This window comes from Protopterus annectens, chromosome 13.part0 (genome assembly GCF_019279795.1).
Source record: "Protopterus annectens isolate FY-2018-M chromosome 13.part0, PAN1.0, whole genome shotgun sequence".
Taxonomy (NCBI): Eukaryota; Metazoa; Chordata; order Ceratodontiformes; family Protopteridae; genus Protopterus; species Protopterus annectens.
Window position 1 is genome coordinate 1,204,758,638 of NC_056747.1, and position 26,465 is coordinate 1,204,785,102.

Genomic DNA, 26,465 nt, shown 5'->3' on the forward strand with positions numbered 1-26,465 from the left:
CTCTGCTAATATCAAATGTTTGTTTCCCCTGCACAAAACCACAATTTTGGCAACACATTTGCCATTCTCTTAGCCAGTACAGACATTAACACTTATAATTGTGGATTAAAATTGAAATTGGTATATATGAAGATGGCACTTTACTATTAAAGAAAACCTTCCAGATCTTTCACTTTCTTCCCTCCCAATTTCCAAAATTCCACAGGAATAACATCTTCTCATGGAGACTTCCCTGATGTTGACTATACAGCACTATTTTTCTATCTTCTTATATCTTCTTAGCTATTAACTGTTGGGACTTATCTTCCACTAACCATGGCACAATAAAATCTTCCATAAATATTTCCATTTGTGCTTTTTCTTGGCTTTCACATTCTCTGATTTATACAATTTTTCATAAAATGGTTCATAAAATTTCCAAACTATGTCAAACATGTTTACATTTATTTTTAAGTTTTATTTTCATTTAGTCTAGCCACAGAGACAGAGTATGCCTCTACACTGTCTCTGCTTCCTTCTCTTTACCTCTCAGATTCTCCTTGTACTTATATTATGGCCAGTTCATACTCTGAACTCGACCGAGTGTCTAATGTGTGTTTTCACAGTTTTGTGTACCAGTTTGCTTAACAGTATCACTCACTGTCTGTATATAATATTTTTCTACTTGTAAATATTGTACTTTCTCATTCTGTATGCACTGTTTTGTTTTCCTTGCCTACAATATCCAGTTAAGAAATGTTAAATAAATAACTGAAATTCTCAATTTATTAGTCAGTCTAAGTCCTCATCCTTAGTTATGGTCATGAATGTTGGATAGTGACTGAAAGGATGAGATCACAGATACAAAAGGTAGAAATAATCCTGTCTGAATCAGTACAATGCAAACGGCATAATGTGAGTGACATCTTACAATGCTACCTAAAAACCTTGAGCATGAATCCTCCCTCCCCCAATCCACTGTGCCAGTATTGCACTGCTAACTAACCCAAACTAGTATCACAACAGCAGAAGCTGTGATATTCACTCTTACAGGACAGCCTCTCCAATGACTTCATGTCACCAATATTTTCAGGATCAGCAATTGTTAAAGAAATATCAGTTTTCAGAACAACATTTTCACATAAATCTCAACCTCTCTCATGTTTGAAAATATTAAAGCTGGAGTCATTTAATGAAAAATAAAGTTTCACTAAAGTTTCTTTTCTGAAAATAATCTTCCACAAAAAACATAACTGTGATTTTTTGATGCATCTGCATTTTTTCAGTCACTATATGATTAGTCATGCAACAGCTGAAGGCATCTTAGTTTGGAAACACAACATAACATATACAAACAACAGAAAAAGGATTAAAAAAGGCACTAAATAAAGGCTTCATTTACAGCACCCCATTTTTATGCATGATGCACCAGCAAAGTTGCCATTACAGAACAAACTGAAGCATTATGACTGTGGTCAATTTATCTTTTTATTACTTCCCCCAACAAAATATTGTTTTTTAAAGCTGCACTCTGACAGTAAGGGATGAGAAAGTACAGTTGTGTACACTTACCATAAATGTAGATGTTCGAGTGTATTCACTGTTGCAGTCACTACATTTGGGTTATCTGCTTGCAGTAGCTCACAGTCGGCCTGATTAACAAAGTCTTGGGTCCTGCAGCAGTTGCTGTCCCTTCTTCCATGACGTCACGTTGTCAGGGGTATAAAACATGCAGCCGACGCCATTACATCAGTTTTTCTTGCCCCAGATGTCAGGTGCCCCCTAATGGGAAGCAATTAAATCTATAATAAAGGATATACCTCCAACAAAAAAAGCAAATACACCAAAAAACTTTTTGAGCATAGTGAGAGTAGAGGTATAGGCAAAAGAAGAAAGGGGGCTGGAGGGAGGGTAACCAGGACTGCAACAGTTAAAACACTCGAACATCTACATTTATGGTAAGTGTACACAACTGTACTATGTTCTTCATGTTTCACTGTTGCAGTCATTACATTTGGGTAGATTCCCACAGCTGAGGTAGGGAGGAGGAATTTAAATAGAATTAAGACCAGCTATAAGGCACTGCAAGACTGCAGTGGCAAAACCAGCTCTGGATTTAAAGAAAATTGGCAAATGATAATGCTTGCTGAAAGTATGTACAGAACTCCAGGTAGCAGCTTCTAGGATGTCCCTTGTAGGGATGCCCCTGAGAAAGGCTGTACAGGTATTTGCAGCCCTGGTCGAATGGGGTCTGATGCCCTGTGGGATAGGTTTTCCATGGTGCTTATAGCAGAAATGAATGCAGTGGCCTATCCATTTTGAAATGGTTTGCTTTGAGATAGCTTTCCCCACTGTCCCTGCAGCAAATGCCACCAGCAGTTGCTCAGATTTCCTTTGAGGTTTAGCCCCGTCCAAGTAGAATCTCAGTTGTCTGTGCACATCTAAGGAGGGCAGTATCCATTCCCCTTTGTTCTGTGGGTTAAGAAAAAGGCAAGCAAATGAATGGACTGATTAAGAGCCACACTGGATACCACCTTGGGCATGAAGGAGGGATTTGTTCTGAGGGACACCCTGTCCGCATGAAAGATGATGAAAGGCTCCACTGCCATAAGGGCCTGTAACTCGGACACCCTTCTTGCAGAAGTGATTACTAAAAGGAAAGCTCTTTTCCAGGAAAGTAATTTTAAATCTGCTGTAGCAGCTGGTTCGAAAGGAGGAAGAGTGAGTTTCTCCAAGTCAAAGTTAAGGTCCCAGGATGGAGATGGAACTCTCCTCGGTGGCTTTAAATTTCTGGCCACTCTGAGGAACTGCTTGAGCAGTGGGTGAGAGAAGAGAAGAGAGGAGGCTCTGTGCTATAATGAGGTGAAATGGCTGAGGCATGAATTTTGATGGAGGAAAAGGAACAGCCCTTATGAAGCATCTCAGTCAAATATTGCAGAATCTGAGGTAAATTGGGCACTGCTGCACTCATCCCTTGAGACTGGTTCCATGTACAAAATCTTTTCCATTTTGCCTCTAAAATGATATCCATCACTGATTTACTGAGGGGTGGTAAAGGAGAGATTAGGTAATTAGCCAGGCTGCTAGGATCAGGGTTTGCAGCTGAGGGTGCAGAATCTGGTTCTCCTGCTGAGACAACAGGGAAGAAGTCTGAGGCAGGTGCCATGGGGCCAAGCATGACACACTGCGCAGGAGGGGGTACCAGTGTTGGCGTGGCCAGTCTGGTACAATTAAAATCGTCCTTGGCTTGTCCTGTTTGATCTTTAGTAGTACCTTGGAGAGCAGAGGCAGAGGAGGAAAGGCATAAACTGATAGGTTTTTCCAGCTGAGGGATAGAGCATCCACTTTCCAAGCTAGTTTGTGGGGAATCCTTGTGCAAAATTTGTCCAATTGATGGTTCTGGGGGGAGGCAAACAGGTCTATATCTGGGCTCCCCCATTTGCTTGTCAACATGCTGAAAATCATTGGTTCCAGTTTCCACTCGTGTGGGTCCATGAGGTTTCTGCTTAGTCCATCTGCCAGTGTATTTAGTTTTTCCTGGCAGGAATTGAGCTTGTAGATCCACTTGGTAGCTCAAGGCTATGTTCTGCAATGCCATGGTTAGTCTGCAGAGGGAGTAAGAGTGTGTACACCCCTGCTTGTTTATGTGCCACATGACCGTGGTGTTGCCCGTCTTTACCATTAGTTGTCCTGGAAGAATGTGGTCCTTGAAGGCTGTCAATTCTGTACAGCTAACATTTCCTTTTGATTTATGTGTAGGTGCATTTGACTTGGGTTCCATTTGCCCTGAATGCACTTCCCTGCCAGGTGAGCCCACCATGCATAGTCTGATGCGTCTGTTGTTAAGGTTTGGGCGGCAGGGGGTAGTGTGAATGGTAGTCCCTTGTTTTGGTGAAAGGCATCTGTCCACCAAAGGAACTCTAGGCATAGACAAGGTATAATAGGAATCATAGCTTCTAGATCCTGTGAATGTTGACACCTTAGGCTTTTGAGATACCATTGCAGTTTCCTCATATGCAGCCTTGCATATGGAATTAGAAGAATGCAGGATGCCATGAACCCCAAGGCCTGCAGTATTTGCCTTGCAGATAGCTGGGTTTTTGTGGCCACTTGCCTGAAGTAGGCTGTCAAATGAGTCCGTTTCTCTGGCGTGAGGAAAGCCATCTGGGAAGTTGTATTCAAGCTTGCTCCCAGGAATATAATTTGTTGACAGGGTACCATGTGTGATTTCTTTTCATTTATGGTGTACCCCAGACAAGTCAGTACCCCCTGAACAAAGGCCAGATGATTCAAAAGTATGTCCTGGCTTTCTGCCTGAATTAGACAATCATCCAGGTATGGATATATTTGAATATTTCTTTGCCTGCAGAATGCAATGACTGGAGTTAGGCACTTTGTGAATACCCTGGGCGCAGTAGATAAGCCAAAGGGCAGTGCAGAGAACTAATGGTGCATGTCGCCTGCTTTGAAGCATAGGTATCTTTTGCAAGACTCCCTGATAGGGATGTGCAGGTATGCTTCTTTTAAGTCTAGTGCTGCCAACCATGCATCTTTGCGCCTAGCATAGGAAGCAGCTGGTGAAGAGTTAGCATCTTGAATTTTGGAATCAACAGAAAGGTATTTAGAGTAGAAAGTTCCAGGATAGGATGCCATGTATTGCCTTTTCTGGGTACCAGAAAAAGTCTCAAATAGAAACCTTGCCCCTTTTCCTCTTCTGGTAACAAATGAATAGCCCCCATGCTTAAGAGAGACAGTACTTGATTTTGGGCCTCTGCCCACAGATTTGGGGGTAAATCTGGCCACCCGCTGCTTGATGTTGGTAAGGTGTGGAAGTGAAATCTGTATCCTTGGGACACTATATTTAAAACCCATTTGTCCTGGGTAATGAGTTCCCAGTTTTTGGCCTGCAGACCAATCTTTCCACCTATAGGAGCATTCAGTTGGGAAGTGCTTGGAAGTTTTAAAAGCAAGTCATTGAGACAGTTTTCTATAGCGGGGAGTCTTACTACTCCCTGATTTGGGTGCGGAACTCCCCCACTGCTTAGTCTTGTGTCTCCCCTGGGACTGAAACCTGGGGTTTCTGCTGTGTCTGGGTTTGGCTTGAGAAGACCTGAAAGGGGCTGGAAAGGACCAATGCCTACTAAATCTAAGAGGCTGAACTTGCAAGAAATTTTTAACAGTTTGCATAGATTTAGCTTTATCTTCCATCTTTTTAAGAACTTCCTCAGCCTTGTTGTCAAACAGGCGGTCCTGATTTAAGGGAGCATCCAACAATTCAGCTTTAACATGATCAGCCAAAGATTGTTCCTTAAGCCAAGCATGCCTTCTGAGCACAGACCCAGTAACAGCAGCCCTGCAAGAGGCCTCTAATGAATCAAATCCACATTGCAAAGTATGTTTTCCAACCTGTTCAGCAGAATGCATTAAATCCTGTAATTGTTTATTTTCCATACAGTCGGGAATCATCATTATTTTCTGTTTAAGCAATCCAGTAACATGTTGCTGATAACATATAAAACTGGCAGTTTAAAGCCCTAATGGCCAAGGTTGCAGAAGTGTAAATCTTCTTACCCCATCTATCCAGCGCCCTGGAGTCTCTATCAGAAGGGGTAGGGTTTTTAGTAGTAGAAGCCTTAATGCTCTTGGGTCCCTGTGAAATAGTGTCTGGATCTGCAATAGGATTTTTAAAAAGGAATTTGTATGAATCAGGAACCCTGTAATATCTGTCAGGTTTTCTGGGAGCAGGAGGCAAAGAATCAGGTGCCAAACTAGATTCCGAAATAGCATCATCAACAATGTCTAGTACAGGAGGACTAGCTAAAGGTCTATGCTGAGGCAGGAATAAAAAATCCCTAAGCCTCTTTTTTGAATCAGAAAAATCCTGGCTTTCCCAGTGGAAATGCTCCCTTAGAGTATGTAAGGTTTCACCAAAAGAAAAATCCTCTGGAGAGGAAGCAGAAGGAATAGAGTTCTCTGCAACCGAATCCTCATAAGTAGACAAGGGCAAATCCAGATCAGAAGAATCAGAAAAATCAGAATCCTGGTCATAAGAGTCGTAAACAACTTCAGTCCTAGGTCTATTAGAAGGGGGAGGTTGGCTTCTCCTGATAAGAGTTATAAGATCTTCAGCCATTCTTATCATTTGTTTATTAGGCATAGAGGCCTAAGCATTGTTTTTTTAGGCATGGTTCGAGATTTAGGCCTAAATGAAGAAGGAGGCGGTTTAATATGCAAGTCCGTAGGCCTGAATACACCCTTTGAAGCCGGTGCCTGCACAGCAGCTCCGGACCCATCCAAGGTAGAGACATCCGCGGCTTCCATAGTTGAAGGATGTCGCGGCATACTGGACTCTGAATGGGTCTCAGTAGAGACCTGTGAATCAGAAGTAGTGGGTATCAGGGGCCGCGAAAGCACCTCACAGAGTACCAGTGAACTGGCGACTAGCTTAGGAGAAACATCGTTGGCAGTTTTAGACCTCGGCAGCCTGCCTTTATCTTTGCGTTTTTTCAAAATCTCGGTAGTCGGATGGCTAACCGACGACATTTCCGGATAATTAAACAGAGTACCGAAATATTTAGAGGCAAAAATATGCTGATGACGGATAGTGCGCTGATTAAATAAAGCACAAAACCGACAGCAAAGTACGTCATGGTCAGGGCCTAGGCAAGGAATACAGTATGAATGAAAATCTTTATGAGGTATTTGCTTTCCACAAGTAATGCAATTATTAACTTTTACTGACATCGGTAAGGAGCAAGAAAAAGTTTCCCCAATGGGGTAAGTAGCTTTAGTTGAAGACTTTGGTTCTGAAACTCGAAAACGAAAATTTCAGGAGTCGGCTGACCGGCATTTGCGAACAACTTCAGCTTTGAGCACCGCACAGCAAGAAAGACTGATGTAATGGTGTCGGCTGCATGTTTTTTTACCCCTGATGTCATGGAAGAAGGAATAGCAACCGATGCAGGACCCAAGACTTTGTTATTTGTTACTGCAAGCAGATAACCCAAATGTAATGACTGCAACAGTGAAACATGAAGAACATCTGGACTGGCAAACCCAAATATTTGGAAATTTCCTGGCAAGCCCCCTCTCCATGAACCATTTGCACAATCCTCCAATGTGTTTAATTAGAACAACGATCAGAACTGTAATCCGTTTCTTAATTACTTTTCATGTGGGCTTCATGTAGCAACTTTCCAGCTAGATACTATGCAAACATGTACAAAAGTAAAACCAAGCACTAACAAAAGTGAAAGTGCAGAAAGGTACACAAAACACACTTCTCCATTTTTTCCCTATTTGAAATAATCTTCCTAACTGTATTAAACTCTTGTTCTTACACATCACCCTCAAATTCCAGTCTAAGTACAGATGTTAGATAACCTTATTCATTCAAGATTTTTTTTTTTTAATTCTGAGCTAAACACTGTGGCAGTTTTTGTTTATTTCTGTATCACCGATAGATCTGGAAGATATTACTGATTAGAAACTGATCAAAAAAAAATCAAAAGAAACAGCTGTGAAGTAAAGTTCCAGCATTTTCATCAATAAATGTTATGTAATAGGATCCAGGCCCCACACTGCAGAAGGTTAAAGCTCTAATTGCAGCCTAGTCAACCTGTGTTCTACCACGGTACAGGCACTAGAGGGACCAGACAGGGGAGGATGGAAATGAGTAGCCAAACGAGCAGAAAACAATGTAGGCATACTAATGGCAGCAAGTATAGCGCAGTGTGCCTATGCTGTAAATGGAGCCCCTTGGTTAAAAGGCTGGGCATGCAAAGAAGCATGCATGCACCTCCCAAGGGCAGTGGGTTCAGAGCTCATGGGATTCTGAAGGGTGAAGATAGGACAGTCCATGGATCCTACCACCACACTGTCACTGCCACTTGGGAAAGAATGGGGTGAAGGGCTCTTACCCCACTGGAGAAACAACTGGTTCAAATGACTGAAAGAAAAAAAGCTACTGTGTCATTCCTGCTATCAAAAATAGATATGATGCAAAAGAAGTGCATTATTTCATCATCAAACCACCACTATTGAGAACAGCAAGAACATGCTAAACTCCATAATGCTAAAAATTCCTTTAAGTTTACACAGTAATGCAGACAGCAACAATGTAAAGTAAAACACAGCGCTTAAACATACAAAGTTCCTCAGTCTCTTCCCATACCTTAAACGAAGGCACATTATCTCCCACAGATGGTGTTTTTATACTCAGACAGGAGCAAGAGACTTGCAGAAAGCTCTAAACCTCTCACTCCATACTTTGTATAGGCTAACTATATGGACTCTAAAATCCCACCTTGTTACAAATAATCCAGTGAGAATAACTGCATCTCTTTTCCAGCTTAAATTTACTACTATTGAGCAAGCATACTTTGCAAAAAAAAAAAAAAAAAAAAAAAAAAAAGGAAACACACCAGGAATAACTAATATGCATTTCATCAGACAGGTAAGAAAAATATGTGGTGCAGTTAACACCTCTTCTAAGGCAGAATGGTTGCACTAATGTTAAAGACAGATATTCACTGATCTTGAGGCAGCAAAAAAGCTCAAACTAACTCTAAAGCAATACTGAAAGATTAACTGGTTGCATTAATTTCAAAATATAGAAATGCTTCTTTAACAGTGCAGTGCAGTTCCCCATGTTTTACTTTCATACTGCTTTACTTTGTCTTCCATTGAGAAACTATTATTGCCACCACACCTCTACTGATAACGTTAGCATGTTATTCTTACCTGCTACAGAATTTGGCCGGGGCATCAGATAAAGTGGAATGGATTGTACAGACTGGGATAAAACAGTCTCCAGGTTACGTTCAGGGATTTTATTCAGGCTGTAAGTGGAGGCGGTCATATTTTCATCAACTCGATATAAACAGGAGTCTATACTGGATTTTTGTGATTGCCAGGGCTTCATACTCCCTCGAGATCCAGATTCTTTGCCACTGTCTCCACCATATTTGTTCCTCTCCACATTTTCAGAATAACTTGTAAGAGTAGCTGTGGGTACAAAAAAACAGGGAAAAAAAAAAAAATCAAATCCCCTGAAAATGCAGCCTTCTGCCTTCCAAACAAATCTTTAACGAAATCGTCCACTAGTATCTGAGCCAGAGTTCTACCTCTGATGTCTGAGGTGCAATCAATTAGTGAATACCATAAACACTTTCCAAGACATTATAAAGCATTATTTAGGAAAGAAGACAATGTTTGTATGTTCAAAATAAACAAATACATAAGTTAACAGGTGGATCGAACCAGCTGAGTTTTTTATAATACCCTCTTTTCATTTATGCCAAGATATATAAAACGAAAAATGATAAATGGGATAATACATCACAGCAGTTAATACTGTAAGTTAGGTTCAGCAGCACAAGTCTGCAGTCTTTAGCCAAGAAAAGCATTTTAATAATTCTTGAAAAGAAGTTATGTACTCACTATAATGATTCATCTGTGTTATCCATTTTCATTCTTCTTGTGCATTTGTTTATCTTTTGTTGGCAGTTGCATGACTGCACATGAACAATTATTGTTGTTTATATTTATTAGAGTACTGCTAATATATATTAGTTATTTATTTATTTATTATTTACTATTATTTTAAGCATGTGATTTGCACTTGTACATGGTTTTTAGCTCAATGTTCTTTTTAGATGCATTGTTTCTTTAATTAGAACTTTGTGCTTTGCCAGGAAGATACACTGTTTCTTTAGTTAGAACGTTGTGCTCTGCCAGGAAGTGATGTCATTTGGGAGGGAGATTGTCAGTGTTTTTAGTATTTAAACTCTGTTTCAACATTCAGTTCTTGTTTGATAAAGACTCCTGAATTGTACAATTGGAGATGAAAGCGCTTATTATTTTACGTTGGTGAATACTGATAATCGTTTTATTCTAATAAAGGACTGTTTTTACCATTCTGCATTGGTATATACTTGCCAGTGGACTCCATTCCTTTTTTTGGATTTACTTGTTGGTTTCTTTTCTATCACATTTTCATTCTTCCTCAGCTGATGGGCTTGTATCTGTACCATTGGATCCAATTCGGCCATTGCAAAAGCTCATGGCAACTTAGAATTCTCGAGCTTCTCCCTTACCCAGAATGCACCAACCCCAATTACCTCAGATCTTGTTTGCTAGTTAAAGTACAGAGAAATAATGCTTACACAAAAAAGGGCATAAAAAGAGAAATAGCAAAAGGCAACATCTGGAGCTTTGTCACGCTTAGATTATGTCAATTATTTCATATCCACTCACTCGTCCAGAAAAATCATAAGGAGAAGGTTGATGGGTGGGGAGTTGAGGAAGAATGAAAATGGACAACATAGACGGAATATTATGCGGAGTATATAACGTCTTTATCTGATATTGCCAATTTTCATTCTGTCCTCAACTGATGGGACAGAGTCCTTAGCTACCTAAACCCCAGACTGGACTCAAGGCAGGATATGCCCATACACCATTGAGCAACGTCTGGATAACAAATCCACTTTGTAATGAGTGATGAAAGTATGAGGGGAAGCCCAAATTGCTGCTGCACATATTTTATCCATGGAAGCCCTTGAATGACAAACTGAGAAAGTTGCTATGGACCTGGTTGAATGAGCACAAACTTGCTTTGGTAAAAGAATATCCAAATTTGTTGTAAACAAAGTAAATGCAGCCAGTAAGCCATCTGGCGAGAGTAATTTTGGATACTAGTTTACCCAGTTTCATATCAGCAAAAGAAACTGGCCTCTAGTTCTGATGTCCTTTGTTCTGTGTAAACAGAAAAGCAGCTGCCTATGAACATCCAACATGTAACAAATATTAGACTTTGTTTGAAATATTTGGAAAGAAAACTGGTAAACTGACAGACTAATGTTAAATTCTGAAACTGTCTTGGGGGAAAAAAGGATGCATTAGTTCGTAATCTAACTCTATCCTTATGAAAAATTAGATATGGAGGTTTCACAGATAAGGCTTGAATTTCTGAAACACATCTGATTGACGTAATGGCCACTAAAAAATGTTTTCCAAGAAAAGAATTTAAAATCGCAGTTATGTGCTGGTTCGAATAGTGGGTGAATCAGGGATTATAGTACCAAAGTCAGATCCCATGGCGGAGTAGTATCTTTAAACAAGGGTCTTAACAGAAGTGTACCACTTAAAAAGGTTTTACAAAGCTTATGAGAATCGAGTGAGGAACCATCAATTCCAACATGGAAATTAGAAATTGCTGCCAACTAACTATAACTGTCAAAGAACTAGCTCCCAGATTAAAAAGAAGCATCAAGAAATCAAGAATATTATGAAGTGGGATAGAAAAAGGTTCCACATCATTCTGAAATGCCCAATGCACAAATCTTTTCCATTTACTAGTATAAAGTTTCCTTGTAGATTGTTTAAGGAAAGATAACAAAATCTATCAGACAGGAGACAAGAGCATAGGTTGTCTGGCTATTACTGGAAATAGAAACACCAAGCTGTCAGCTTGAGACTGGGGAGTTCTGGGTGCGTCATGCCTGTCAGGTGAGACAGCAAATCTGGAGCTGCGTCTAGAATCCAAAACTGATGAATTACATGAGGCCATAGGAAGGGAAACCAAATCTATCGAGGCCAAAAGGGTGCAATGAGGATGACTTTGGTCTTCAACCTGGCAGCTCTCTGTAGGAACTTTGGAATCAAGGGGACTGGGGAATAAGCATAAAGTAGACCAGGGGGGCCAATTGTCGAGAACAGCATCCCTCAGTGACCCCCCCCCCTATGTGGGGATTAGGGCAACGTAGCTGCTGCACTTGTTGTTTAGGGGAATGCAAAGAGATCACAGCAAGGCTGGCCCCATTGTAGGAAAATCAGTTCCACTATGTTCTTGTTGAGGGACCATTTGTGAGATAATAGTATTTACTTACTGAGTCTGTCCACTAAGATGTTGGACTTCCCCGGAACATGCACTGCTATAAGAAAGAGTTGGAAGATCTCCCACTGCCAAACCCTGAGCACTTCTCAGCACAAGTGGTAAGATCTGGTTCCTCCTTGTTGTTGTTGTACCTAACCACTGACATGTTGTCTGTCTGAATCACAATCGTTCCTGACCGGAGAGTATTCTGAAAGGCCTGCAATGCTAGAAGCACTGCTCTCAACTCAAGGACACTGATACGCAAAAGGACCTCTTCTGGGACCATGTACCTTGGACCATCTTTCATAGGTAACACCCCCCACCCTAGCTGGGAAGCATCTGTGGCCATAATGGCATTGGGCTGATGCGGAACAAACAGCCTTGAAAAACCTCTTCTGACTGAGTCCACCACATCAGATCCCTCTTGCATATATTGGTGATCCGTATCACAGCCATAAAGGTTGACGAAGTACTGACCTTTGGGAGGCCAGCATCTAATGGAGTACTCTTCATGGGAACTCTGGCCAATAGTAGTAATGTTATTGCTGCCACCACTGACCCCAATGCTTGAAGTTCCAAGTGGGCTGAGATTCTGGTACTGAAAACTATCTTTTCTATTTGCAATCTTATTGTCTGAACTTTGGAGGGGGAAGTGAGGCTACAGATGGTTTTGTATCGAGTAGTGCTCCTATGAATTATAGTGCCTGACTTGGTTCTAGATGACACATTTCATAGTTTGTGGTCATTCCTAGTACAGCACATGTCTGGATCACTTTTTCTCTTGCCAAAATGAGCTGATGCCTGGTTGGGGCTGAGATGAATCAGTCATCTAATTATGGAGCATTCAGAATCCAGGCAGTCTCAAGTGAGCTGATACTACTGTCAAGCATTTGGTAAACACCCTGGGGGCTGTGGGTGCGACCAAAGGGCAGAACTCTTGAACTGGTTGTGACTGGCTCCCATCTGGAAGCATTAGAACCTTCTGGCTTGCCTGTCCCTCCTTTATATGATAGTACACATCCTGAAGATCTACTGAGCACATCCAATCGTCCTTTTCCAAAAATGGAAGAATGGACTGAAACGTGACCACCAGGAATTTGGTCTTTTGAATGGATTTTTTTTTAAGATGCTGAGATCCAGAATTGGTCTCCAGTTCTCTGTTTTCATTGGCATTAAAAACAACCTTGAATAAGTTCTGGATTCCATCTGGTCTGGGGGGACATTTTGGATGACTCTGTCCATTGCCCGAGATTCCTTGTTGGGCGGATGAACTGAGAAACTTTCCTTTACAAGTTCCTTCTTAATGGGCACTGCCATGACCATGGCATCAACAGAAACATCCTTGGATCAAAACGGATTATCTTCTGGAGCTGTTATTACCTTATCTGGTTTCTGGGACTGGCTCAACGGTGTCTGAGTCCTGCAATGCCCGTTGCGAGATCATGTTAATAAGCTCGTTAGTGGGTGGAGTTGCCCAGGACGTAGATGGGCCAGTACCAAATGCCTCTAGGAGTACAGACTCATCCGAAGACAGGTTGCTAGACTTCCCAGCCACCTCTCTGTTTTAGGATCTCCAGGATGTCTCCAAATGAAACATCAGGAAGGGACCATGGGGACCCTTTGCCCTCATCAAAATCTGTATCTTCTGTGATAATTCAGGGGAATCTAAATGCTTCCTCTTGGACATTTTCTTCTTAGGAACCTCCTCAGTGGGATACTCTGGGGAGGTGTCAAAAGAAGTGGCATTACCCTGAAGGGAAGCCTGGAGTTTTGGTACCGGCTGTCCCTGTGGACAAGATAGTTGAGACTCTACTCAAAGAGATGGGACAGACACAGACAGAGGATCTGAGGGGGTAGGCACCATCTGAGTCAGGGGAGCAGGCAAGGCTCTCTCTGTGACTGCAAAGACGGACTACCCCGGTAAGCGATAGGACTCTGGTTCTGAGACAGCCAGTCTCTGATCCTCAGACCCTCCCCAAGTACAGTCCACCTGAGGCTGAAGTCAGAGCCAAACTAACCATTGCTGAGGCTCCAAGGTGTAGAGATGACTCTGAAACCCTTGTAGTCGAATGCAGTACCTCAGACCCAAAAGGGTAGAATCGGCTTCAAGACCCTTCTGGATCCAACTGACTCGAAGAGCTCAGAGTAAGCCTCGGACCAGAGGATAAAGGAATTCTCGGATCTGAAGCTGACGAGCTTGGGCGACTTGGATCCAAGGGTTCCAAGACCTTAAAAGGAGTCAGAGGATGAAGAGGCAAAGGTGGAGAACTGCAAGAACGGATCTCCTGACCCAAAGGGATAGGAGCCAAGAGGGGCTCTATCTAAATCCGCGCCGAGAGAATTTTTCTCACTAACCTCTCCACATCGTCCTCTGTAAGGCCTCTGAAAGAGCGAGTAGACAATCTTGGTGGAGATTTAGGCCTCTCTAAGAAGGGGGAAGGGACTCTGGAAGGAAATGGATCTACTGAGGGGAATATTTTGCTCTAGGTAAAATTACCACATTCTCAGATCTGTGTGTCAGATCACAGGGGATCTGATCCGATGTAAGTTTATTTTTTAGGCTTGTTGGATCCGAAGAAACAGCCTGATCTGAAGATTGTATATTTACATGTCTCAGATCACAGAATGAAGTCGGATCTGTAATGGAGGATGAAGTCGGTTCTGTAGATTTTGGTCTTTTCTTCTTAGGATCTGAGGGAACAGATGGATCCGTAAGAGACCTTTTCAAAGACTTCTCCGAGGACTTAGAAGAAGCAGTGGAAGTGCTCAGTAAAGTGGAAGAAATTTTCTTAGACTTTTCTTTAGTAGCTCCAGATAAGGCCTTGCTAAAGGAGGATGGAAGTAAATCCTTCAATATTAACTTGTTTTTGTGTTCAACCAATGCCCTCTGGTTGAATGCATGCGAGATCGAATAGTTTTCCTGAAGATGAAGAGGTCCAATACAGTACATGCAAAGTGTAGGAGCATCAGAGAAGGTATTTTTCCGACCACATTTTCCACACTTTCTAAACCCAGCTGGGATTTTGTCTTTTTCCAACATTTTAGAAGATCATTTGACAGGTAACAAACATCACACAATAACAATCTAACAAGTACGACAGGAATACTCCACTCAAAAAAAAGAAAAATAGACTCGAGAGATTCTAACTATAAAGATTTTTTTTAAAGAAATGTAAGAAGAGAAAGGTTACCTACAAAGATAATGAAGAGGTACGATGAATGTACAAGGGAAGGGAGATAGACAATACTAACAACTGTATTTGTAAAATACACTAGTACAAAGCAGATAGAAAGCTCAAAGGGTAGAAACGATAAAGAAATAGTAAAGAAAGATAAAATTTCACTTATTATTTAATAGCAATCTCGAGAGACTAGCAACCATGTATTTTGCTGGAAGCGGCAAATGAGATCTGAGGTAATTGGGGTTGATGTACTTTAAGTTGCCACAAGCTTTTGCAACGGCCATGTTGGCTCCAACGTTTCGGATCTGAACCCGTCAGTTGAGGACAGAATGAGAACGGACATCATCAGATCTGTCTTTTCTCCTCTTCCCACTTCTTTTTTGAGAAATTACTAGTCTCAAATCTGCACTGCAGAACACTGCACTAGTAGGCGATCACATGGCAGGGGTACAGGCCTGTAGCATTACTTACAGTCTGGTCATTTGATTTAAGATGAAAAATGTGGTCATGAATGCTATACAAAAGTTAAGATGATAAGGTCTGTACCTCAACTCATGAGGCTAAATGAATAAATGCAAGAGTTTATTATACTCCAAAGACAGAATCAGAACTTTAACAAGATGCTTTGTTCCAGCCACCAATACATATTCTAACCATCTGCACAGTCTTAACTTATAAATGGTCTACAACTTGTTGTACTTGCAGTAATAAGAACGGTCTCTGCAGCCATATTTTTTTCAGCTTTAAGTTGAAATTTATTTATAAGGAGAAACAAAAAATGTGGGTAATATGAAAGCAAAGTTATTAATGCACTGCTGCATTCTTTTCAAAGTTCTGTTCAATCTAGCTTATTTTCATTCAACACAATTGCAGTATTTTAGAATATGCAAAGCTTTTCCCCAAAGCTGACATGTAACAGTAGTATGTTCAGATACCACGTTTTTACTTCAAGACTCACTGCCACACAGGAAAGGGTAATTCCATCAGTTTCTACTTATCTACATTACAGTTGTGCAAGTCCTACTGTACTGGAATAGTCAGTGTAAACAGAATGCACTGCCTTACTGGCGTTCAGCTGGTAGTGCCCTGCTACCCTTTCTTTGGCAGCCTACAACAGCTCAAAAGCCCTTCCCACTGCCTGTCTGTGGGATGTATACACCAATCGCCTGGCCTTACAGACCCACAGACATGATCCTTTTAGTTTTCTATGGTCCAGCAGGAAGAGAATATGGAAATACAAGCTTTGCTAACACCTACTGTTTCAAACTAAAAACAATACACAAAGAACAATAAAGACGGTCGAACATAGCTCAACAGCAACGCAATCACCAAAACTATGCACATCCAAAATGGATGATGGTGGGTGAGTACTGTCTGTAAGGCAGTGTGTTTTAACAGGATTTATGCAACTATACTAGGTTCAGCAAACACACTACTTTATTCACATCTGAGTAGATTTCCAAAGCTTACTCAACTTGACAGGAGGAAGGGTAAGGGTCCAAGAGCCCCTGGAAAATTATCCTAGTGAAGGTTGCTCTGGATCTAGAAAAAATCCAATATATATATAACAAAAGACAATACCAGAGAACAAACAACAAGCAATGATTTGCTTACAGTCAGGCTGAGCTTTCTTTGCCCTTGTAGGAAATAGAGAGACTTTCAGCATTTCTGAAGGGTTTCACTCTCTCAGGGTAGTACCTGAGCTGCCGGTGTACATCCAAGGTATGAAATATTCTTTCCCCCTTATTCTTAGGTTCTGGGAAGGACAGACAAAGGTTGACTGATCATTTTTGGCATGAAATAGGGGTTAGTGCATGACACAACCCTATGCCTGTAGAAAATTAGGTAAGCTTGTCCCCACAATGACAGCATGTGGCTCGGAGATTCCCCTTGCAGATGTCACAGCAATAAGCAAAATATTTTTCCAAGTTAAGAGCTTCTGATTAGCCTAAGTGACAGGTTCGAAAGATGCGAAGGTCAATTTTTCCAGAACATAGTAGAGATCCCATGAAGAAGGATGCAATACTCCTTTCATGAACTGTTTACCAAGAGAGAAGAAGAAAGGGGGGGGGGTCCACTGGCAGACAAGCAGAAATGGCCAGTAAATGTATCTTAATGGATGAATACAATAAGTCATACTGAAGATATTCGCACAAATATTTCAAGACCAGAGGAATGTTAAACTCAAGGGACCCTCTGCTCCCATTCTGGCTCCACTTAGAAAACCTCATACAAATGTAAACATAAGATTTTCAAGTAGGAGGTTTACTGGCCTACTTTAACACCTGCTGCATATCCTCATGAAGTAAGTACTTAAATGGTGACAAGACTGAATAATCCAGGCTGGCAGCTGTAGTTGCTCCAAACTGGGGTTCACTAGTCACCCCTGAGACTGTGTCAGCAAATCCAGAGTGTGAGGAAGTCTGGGGTAATTGCTCTTGGCCAATACCATTACAAAGGTGAACCAAGACTGCCTAGGTCAACAAGGGGTCACCAAAATAATCTTTGACATTTCTTTCTGAATCATCAGAATTATCTTGTAAATCAGTGAAAAGTGTGGAAACATATACAATAAAATTTCCATCCAACGGAATGTGAATACATCTGCCCTGCAAGCATGGCTGCAAGGAAGTCTGGAACAGAATTTCTCCAGCTGTCTGTTTTGAAAGGATGTGAACAGATCTATTTCAGGTTTTCCCCACATCTGGACTAGATCCTGGAAAACCACTGCCTTGAGTTGCCACATCTGGGGCCTCATCATCCAAAAGATCATATACCCTGTGGATCTCGGGGCAGCCAGTAATTTCTCCCAAATGAATACATCCCTAAATCTAGCCACCATTTGGGAAAAAGAAAACATCTGTTTGGGTTTCTGAAAACCTGTTCATCCTTGGAGGAAATTAACTGATCAAACTCTGACACTTCCGAAACCATAGATTCCAGATCCCCTTCAAAAGCAGGATCCTTGGTTGGCTGAACAAGGGGTTGGGGAGAGAGTATCAGCATTACTCATAACCCAGGTTTCCACCCCATAATTAGTGGCCTGAATAATAGATCTAGCCATAGCCACCAGCTCAGATGAAATCACAGTCAGAGACATTGCCCTAAAAACTGGTAGGTTGGTAGGTCTTCTGTCTCTCTTTTGCATGCACTGAATTTGTGGGAGAATCTACAAGGGCAGGTGTATCAACACTGGCAACAAATTCTGCACACCTGACTTTCCCTGCACCTAAACAGTTTGACTGTTCCATACCTGCACCAGGCAATGGTACAGCCCCAGAGGATGTGCTTGACCCTTGTGTCATGCACAGCTGTGGTACTAATACCACACCAGGGGGTCTGCAGCCAAAAAAAAGATAAGTGGTCTGATAGCCTACCCAAGTCTGCTGCATAAGCTGTAGGCTAAGGCATTTTTCTTGATTTACTTCTATATTATTTTGGTGCACAAGGGGTAGATGGGGGAAACACCCTGTCTGAGTCTATCAAGTAAGGGGACAAAAATGCCAAATGGCTAAATGGTCATCCCAGTACAAATGAACAAATTCCACTATTCTCTATCTGAATAGCAGTCTGAACTCTATTCCTGTAGGGATGCTACTCTGAACACTGCACTGAATACAATATAAAATGGCAGTAGTTTCCTTAACACAAAGCAAAAATATATTTCACAAAAGCCCCAATTTTAAATATGACTAATTTAAGCCCTAAATAATTAGAAACAGCATAAAACAGCCTTAGTCAAGAAATAAAGCACAAACATATAAAAAATGGCACCAATTCACAATTTAAATGAAAAAAAAAAATAATTTAAGATGCTGTAACACTGATCAGTCACCTCAAATAATCATAAGCCCAAGAAGAAAAAAATGAAAATGTGTCAGGTTTTACTGTCAAAACTTTCAAATTAAACTTTTAAACAACTGAAATAAGAGATGTGATTAACTCACAGCTCTGATAAAGTACAGTTGTGTACAATTACCATAAAATTAGATGTTCGAGTGTATTCACTGTTGCAGTCATTAAATTTGGGTTATCTGCTTGCAGTAGCCTTCAGTCGCCCTGATTAATAAAGTCTTGGTCCTGCATCGGATGCTGTCCCTTCTTCCATAATGTCAGGTCTGCAGGGGTATAAAACATGCAGCCGACACCATTGCATCAGTTTTTCTTGCCCCAGATGTCAGGTGCCCCCCTAATGGGAAGCAACTAAATCTATAATTACAAGGATATACCTCCAACAAAAAAGCAAATACACCAAAAAGATTTTTGAGCACAGTAAGGGAGAGTAGAGGTATAGCCAAAAGAAGAAAGGGGGCCGGTGAGAGGGTAACCAGGACTGCAACACTGAATACACTCTAACATCTACATTTAAGTTAAGTGTACACAACTGTACTATTTTCTTCGTGTTTCACTGTTGCAGTCATTACATTTGGGTAGATTCCCAAAGCTAAGGTTGCGAGAAGGAATTTAAATAAAATTAGGACCAGCTATAAGACCCTGCAAGACTGCAGTGACAAAGTCAGCTCTGGATTTAGAGAAAATTGGCAAATGATAATGCTTGGTGAAAGTATGCACAGAACTCCAGGTAGCAGCTTCTAGGATGTCCCTGGTAGGAACACCCCTGAGAAAGGCTGTGGAGGTAGATGCAGCCCTGGTTGAATGGGGTCTGATGCCCTGTGGGATAGGTTTTCCATGGTGCTTATAGCAGAAATTAATGTAGTGGCCTATCCACTTTGAAATGGTTTGCTTTGAAATAGCTTTCCCCTCTGTCCCTGCAGCAAATGCCACCAGCAGTTGTTCAGATTTCATTTGATGTTTAGTACTGTCCAAGTACAATCTAAGTTGTCTGTGCACATCTAAAGAGTGCAGTATCTGTTCCCCTTTGTTCTGTGGGTTAGGAAAGAAGGTAAGCAAATGAATGGACTTATTAAGAGCCACACTGGATACCACCTTGGGCATGAAGGAGGAACTGGTTCTGAGGGACACCCTGTCCACACGAAAGATGATGAAAGGCTCCACTGCCATAAGGGCATGTAATTCAGATACCCTTCTTGCAGAAGTGATTGCTAAAAGGAAAGCGGTTTTCCAGGAAAGGAATTTTAAATCTGCAGTAGCAGCTGGCTCGAAAGAAGGAAGAATGAGTTTCTCCAAGACAAAGTTAAGGTCCCAGGCTGGAGTTGGAGCTCTCCTGGGTAGCCTTAAATTTTTGGCCCCTCTGAGGAACTGCTTGAGCAGTGGGTGAGAGAAGAGGGGAGACTCTGTGCTGTAATGAGCTGAAATGGCTGAGGCATGAATTTTGATGGGGGAAAAGGAACAGCCCTTATGAAGCATCTCAGTCAAGTATTGTAGAATCTGAGGTAAATTGGGCACTGCTGCACTCATCCCTTGAGACTGATTCCAGGCACAACATCTTTTCCATTTTGCAGCATAAGATTTTCTAGTATTAGGTCTCCTTGCCTCTAAAATTATATCCATCACTGATTTACTGAGGGATGGTAAAGGAGAGATTAGGTAATTAGCCAGGCCGCTAGGTTCAGGGTTTGCAGCTGAGGGTGATTAATCTGGTTCTCCTGCTGAGACAACAGGGAAGGAGTCTGAGGCAGGTGCCATGGGGCCAAGCATGACACACTGCGCAGGAGGGGGTACCAGTGTTGGCATGGCCAGTCTGGTGCAATTAAAATCGTCCTTGGCTTGTCCTGTTTGATCTTTAGTAGTAGTTAGGAGAGCAGAGGCAGGGGAGGAAAGGCATAAACTGATAAGTTTTTCCAGCTGAAGGATAGAGCATCCACTTTCCAAGCTAGCTTGTGGGGAATCCTTGTACAAAATTTGTCCAATTGATGGTTCTGGGAGGAGGCAAACAGGTCTATATCTGGGCTCCCCCACTTGCTTGTCAACATGTTGAAAATCCTTGGTTCCAGTTTCCACTCGTGTGGATCCATGAGTTTTCTGCTTAGTCCGTCTGCCAGTGTATTTAGTTTTCCTGGCAGGAATTGAGCTTGTAGATTCACTTGGTAGCTCAAGGCTGTGTTCCACAATGCCATGGCTAGTCTGCAGAGGGGATAAGAATGTGTACCCCCCTGCTTGTTTATGCATCACATGACAGTGGTGTTTGTCCGTCTTTACCATTAGTTGCCCTGGAAGAATATGGCCCTTGAAGGCTGTCAGAGCATTCTGTACAGCTAACATTTCCTTTTGATTTATGTGCAGGTGAATTTGACTTGGGTTCCATTTGCCCTGAATGCACTTCCCTGCCAGGTGAGCCCCCCATGCATAGTCTGATGCGTTCATTAAGGTTTAGGCGGCAGGGGGTAGTGTGAATGGTAGTCTGCTGTTTTGGTGGTAGGACTCTGCCCACCAAAGGAACTCTAGGCGTAGGCAAGGTATAATAGGAATCATTGCTTCTAGATCCTGTGAATGTTGACACCATAAGCTTTTGAAATACCATTGTAGTTTCCTCATATGCAGCCTTGCATATGGAATTAGAAGAATGCAGGAGGCCATGAACCCCAAGGCTTGCAGTATTTGCCTTGCAGATAGCTGGGTTTTTGTGGCCACTTGTTTGAAGTAGGTTGTCAAATGAATCCGTTTCTCTGGCGTGATGACAGCCATCTGGGAAGTTGTATTCAAGCATGCTCCCAGGAATATAATTTCTTGACAGGGTACCAGGTGTGATTTCTTTTCCTTTATGGTGTACCCCAGACAAGTCAGCACCCTTTGAACAAAGGCCAGATGACTCAAAATTATGTCCTGGCTTTCTGCCTGAATTAGACAATCGTTCAGGTATGGGTACATTTGAATATTTCTTTGCCTGCAAAATGCAATGACTGGAGCTAGGCACTTTGTGAATACCCTGGGTGCAGTAGATAAGCCAAAGGGCAGTGCAGAGAACTGATAGTGCATGTAGCCTGCTTTGAAGTGTAGGTATCTTCTGCAAGACTCCCTGATAGGGATGTGCAGGTATGCTTGTTTTAAGTCTAGTGTTGCCAACCATGCATCTTTGCCTAGTATAGGAAGCAGCTGGTGAAGAGTCAGCATTTTGAATTTTGGAATCACCAGAAAGGTGTTTAGAGTAGAAAGATCCATGATAGGATGCCACATATTGTCATTTCTTGGTATCAGGAAAAGTCTTGAATAGAAACCTTGTCCCTTTTCCTCTTCTGGTACCAGATGAATAGCTCCCATGCTTAAGGTAGAGAGAGAACTTGATTTTGGGCCTCTGCCCACTAATTTATGGGTAAATCTGGCCACCCACTTGGTGTTGGTAATGTGTGGAAGTGAAATCTGTATCCTTGGGACACTATTTAAAACCCATTTGTCCTGGATAATGAGTTCCCAGTTTTTGGCCTGCAGACCAATCTTTCTGCCTAAAGGAGCATTCAGTTGGGAAGTGCTTGGAAGTTTTACAAACAAGTCATTGAGACAGTTTTCCATGGGGGGGGGGGGTCTTACTACTCCCAGATTTAGGTGCGGAAATCCCCCACTGCTTAGTCTTGTGTGTCCCCTGGGACTGAAATCTGGGGTTTCTGCTGTGTCTGGGTTTGGCTTGAGAAGACCTGGAAGGGGCTGGAAAGGACCAATTCTTAGAGGGCCAATACTTACTAAATCTAGCAGGCTGAACTTGCAAGAAATCTTTAACAGTTTGCATAGATTTAGCTTTATCTTCCATCTTTTTAAGAACTTCTTCAGCTTTGTTGTCAAACAGGCAGTTCTGATTTAAGGGAGCATCCAACAGTTTAGCTTTAACATAATCAGGCAAAGATTGCTCCTTAAGCCAAGTATGCCTTCTGAGCACAGACCCAGTAACAGCAGCCCTGCAAGAGGCCTCTAATGAATCAAATCCACATTGCAAAGTATGTTTACCAACCTGTTCAGCAGAATGCATTAAATCCTGTAATTCTTTATTTTCAGCACAGTCAGGAATCATCATCATTTTCTGTTTAAGAAACCCAATAACATGTTGTTGATAACATATGAAACTGGCAGTTTAAAGCCCTAATGGCCAAGGTTGTAGAAGTGTAAACCTTCTTACCCCATCTATCCAGCGCCCTGGAGTCTCTATCAGAAGAGGTAGGACTTTTAGTAGTAAAAGCCTTAATGCCCTTGGGTCCCTGTGAAATAGTCTCTGGATCCGCAATAGGATTTTTAAAAAGAAACTTGTGTGAATCAGGAACCCTGTAATATCTGTCAGGTTTTCTGGGAGCAGGAGGCAAAGAATCAGGGGTCAAACTAGATTCTGAAAAGGCATCATCAACAATGTCTAGTACAAGAGGTATAGCTAAAGGCCTATGCTGAGGCAGGAGTAAGAAATCCCTAAGCCTCTTTTTTGAATCAGAAAAATCCGGGCTTTCCCAGTGGAAATGCTCCCTTAGAGTAGGTATGGTTTCACCAAAAGAAAAATCCTCTGGAGGGGAAGCAGAGAGAATACAGTCCTCCGCATCAGAATCCTCATAAGTAGATAAGGGCAAATCCAGATCATCAGAAGAATCAGAAAAATCAGAATCCTGGTGAGAAGATTCATAAACAACTTCAGTCCTAGGTCTCTTAGAAGGGGGAGGTTGGCTTCCACTGATTAAAATTATAAGATCTTCAGCCATTCTTATCATTTGCTTTTTAGGCATAGAGGCCTGAGTAAGCGGCCTGGACGTCGGTTTCTTAGGCATGGTTCGAGATTTTGGTCTAAATGAAAAAGGAGGCGTTGGTTTAATATGCAAGTCCGTAGGCCTGAATACACCCTCAGAAGCCAGTGCCCGCACAGCGGCTCTGGACCCATCCAAGGTATAGACATCCGCAAGTTGCACAGCTGAAGCATCTCGCGACATACCGGACTCCGAATGGGTCTCAGTAGAGGCCTGCGAATCAGAAGTAGCGGGTATCAGGGGCTGCAAAAGCGCCGCACTGAATACCGGCGAACTGGCGACTGGCTTAGGAGAAGCATCGTCGGCAGCTTTGGACCTATGCAGCCTGTTTCTGCCTTTATCTTTGCATTTTTTCAGAATCCCGGTAGTCAGATGGCTAACCGAAGATATTTCTGGATAATTAAACTGAGAACCGACATATTTAGAGATAAAATATACAGACGACGGATAGTGCGCTGATTAAATAAAGCACAAAACAGACAGCAAGATATGTTGTGGTCAGGGCCCGGGCAAGGAATACAGTACAAATGAAAATCTTTGTGAGATATTTGCTTTACACAAGTAATGCAATTATTAACTTTTACTGACATCGGTAAGGAGCAAGAAAAAGTTTCCCCAATAGGGTACTTAGCTTTAGTTGAATACTTTGATTCTGAAACTCGAAAACGAAAATTTCAGGAGTAGGCCAACCGGCACTTACAAACTGCTTCTGCTTCGGGCACCGCACGGCAAGAAAGACTGATGTAATGGCGTCGGCTGCATGTTTTACACCCCTGACATCATGGAAGAAGGGACAGCATCCGACACAGGACCCAAGAGGACCCAAGACTTTGTTAATCAGGCCGACTGAGGGCTACTGCAAGCAGATAACCCAAATGTAATGACTGCAACAGTGAAACACGAAGATCATCATAAGGCAATGAGAAGTACAGTACTAAAATGGCCTTAGTACAGAAATTCAGTTAAAGATTAACAAATGAACCAAATAGTTGGTGCAATTAGTGCTCCAAAAAGAACTAAATAACCAAAAAAAAGAGCACCAAAGTTGCGAGTCCTCGGTATTAGTTTAATAAATAAAACTAATGTTGAGCGCTTTCATCAAAAAGTTTGACTTCTTCAGAATAAAGAAACAATTCACAAAACAAGTTTAAATATACAATACTGGTTAACTATTGGTTCAATTCTAACCAATCTGCCAAATAATATTTTCAGTTCATAAATATTTAACAAGAGAAATTCAAATACATAAAAAAGGGGACAATTTTTGCAAAAAATAAAATCATGTTGTTAAACAATGTTTTTAAAAAAGGAACTTTTGGTTTATACAAATGTTGTTGTACTGTCGACCTGGGTTCAAAAACATACATTCTCTGTTGTATATTCATTCTCTGTTGTATATTAAACATACAACTCTTTAATTGAATGCAAATGCTAGAATTGCTGTTAAGTATACAGGCTTCTGCAGCTGAATTTTTTAGAAAAATATTTTATATATATATATATATATATATATATATATATAGGTATTACTGAGAATACATAAAAAATGCACAAAGAAGATGCATAAAAAGGTTTTCAACATATAATATTGTTTCAACAAGTGCTATAATTGTAACACTGTTAAACTTGTTCTGCCTTCTCTCTTAAAATGGGAAGTATAGTTAAATGCTCATTTAATCCTGGTGGAAAGTCTGCAGCTAATCTTAACTGCCATAACAGTTCTTTTTTATATAAGACATTTTGCCAGTCACCCCCTCTCACTTCCACATGTACAAAGTCAAGGATGGCAAATTTAAAACCTGCAAAATTTATACGTGACATGCTATGTTTGTATAAAGCATTAGTCTCTTTTTTGTTTCTTATGTCATATAAATGTTTGTATATCCTGGTCTCGAATAGCCTGTCTTTCCTACATAAAATAAAGAACAGGTATTACACTTAGCTATATATACCAGTTTACTAGAACAGTTACCACTTTTTAAAAAAATATAACTTTTATTCTGATTGCCAATTCTGATGGAAGTGTCTTGTAGAATATATGCGCAATAAGAACATCTCCCACAGGGTTTACTTCCACCCATTTTCACTTGTATACCTTGGAGTGTGTTATCTCTCTCTAATATTGATTTTAGATTGGGTCCTACTTTTGTAGAGAATAAAGGTTTATCACCCAATATACGGAATACTTCACTGTTAGTTTTAAATATATTCCAGTTTTTCGCTAGTATTTCCTTAACCTGAGAGTACAGAGGGCTATACTGTATCACACAAGCTTGTTGAAAGTCTATTTGGTTTTTAGCTTCAGCAATATTTGATAAATTGTTAGTAGATTCAATCCCTTTGCCAAGTAATGGCATATATTTTTTACCCCATTCCTCCAGAATATCCACAAGTATAGGAGCTATAAAATCACCAGGATAACCTCTTTCTAGGAACGTCCTTTAAGAATTCAAACTCACTAATCACATCACTTTTCAAGGATGTCATCCTGGCGATTCTAATAGCCTGACCCTTAATAATGCTTTTTTTTCTGGAAAATAGGGTGATGACCATTAAAGTGTAGATAGCTGTTGCAAAATGTATTCGTATGATAGATTCTGGAAATAAATATATCTTGAGCTTTAATTATCTTGGTATCCAAGAAATTGATCTCTTGCTCATGAAATTCAAAAGTAAATTTTAGGAAATCAGTAGTTTCATTTAAATATTGAATAAATAGGGGTATGGTATCTGAGTTCCCTTTCCATAAAATAAATATATCATCCAATAATCTACCGTAAAATATTATACTGG

General features: G+C 41.2%; 1 protein-coding gene across 1 annotated transcript in view; it reads right to left on the reverse strand.

The window, feature by feature from the left end:
• TANC2 (tetratricopeptide repeat, ankyrin repeat and coiled-coil containing 2) overlaps positions 1–26,465 on the reverse strand; it is a 2,676,984-nt gene that overhangs the window by 1,523,460 nt on the left and 1,127,059 nt on the right. Inside the window, exon 6 of the mRNA XM_044055212.1 lies at positions 8,722–8,985. Within this exon, the coding sequence (XP_043911147.1) occupies positions 8,722–8,985 (264 nt within the window). The remainder of the gene's footprint in view (positions 1–8,721; positions 8,986–26,465) is intronic.